Raw genomic sequence first — 502 nt, forward strand, 5'->3', positions numbered from 1 at the left:
AAACACGAATGGTTTACATTTTCTTCTCCTTCAGAAACGTGAAGCCCTGTACGACGCTCCTGTTCTGAAGAAAATGGTGTCGAAGTTGAAGGCAAAGATTGGTAACTTCACGTGCGTTATGAAGAAAATGAACTATGTAAGTAGAAAAAATGGTGGATCCTGTAAATTTACGTTTCATTACTAAACTTGCGTATTGATTAACGTGAAGCTGCACTTCAATTGTATTTAGCCAGAAAGAAAATATAAATGGGATTTTTAATTAGGCAGTGAGACAAAGTACTTCTTAAGACTTGATACAATTCTTAGCCCTCTTAATGACATTTTCTTGCGTCTGTCTGTCAGGTGGATGAGGATCTCAACATCGAGTATGACTACATGAAGAAAGAAATACGAGACCTTGGCCTCGAGGATGAACTCACGGCTGATTTGGTGGAGGGAGTAGATATCTGCAAAGACTTCACGGTAAGTGAAATAGTTAAAGAGTAAAAGTCATCTTGGGATT

General features: G+C 38.2%; 1 protein-coding gene across 2 annotated transcripts in view; it reads left to right on the plus strand.

Moving 5' to 3' along the window:
- LOC119582179 overlaps positions 1-502 on the plus strand; it is a 3,030-nt gene that overhangs the window by 2,043 nt on the left and 485 nt on the right. For both annotated transcript variants that reach the window (XM_037930415.1, XM_037930414.1), the window contains exons 5-6: positions 35-136; positions 343-462. In XM_037930415.1, coding sequence (XP_037786343.1) covers positions 35-136; positions 343-462 — 222 coding nt within the window. The remainder of the gene's footprint in view (positions 1-34; positions 137-342; positions 463-502) is intronic.

This window comes from Penaeus monodon, chromosome 15, assembly GCF_015228065.2.
Source record: "Penaeus monodon isolate SGIC_2016 chromosome 15, NSTDA_Pmon_1, whole genome shotgun sequence".
In the NCBI taxonomy this organism is placed as follows: domain Eukaryota; kingdom Metazoa; phylum Arthropoda; class Malacostraca; order Decapoda; family Penaeidae; genus Penaeus; species Penaeus monodon.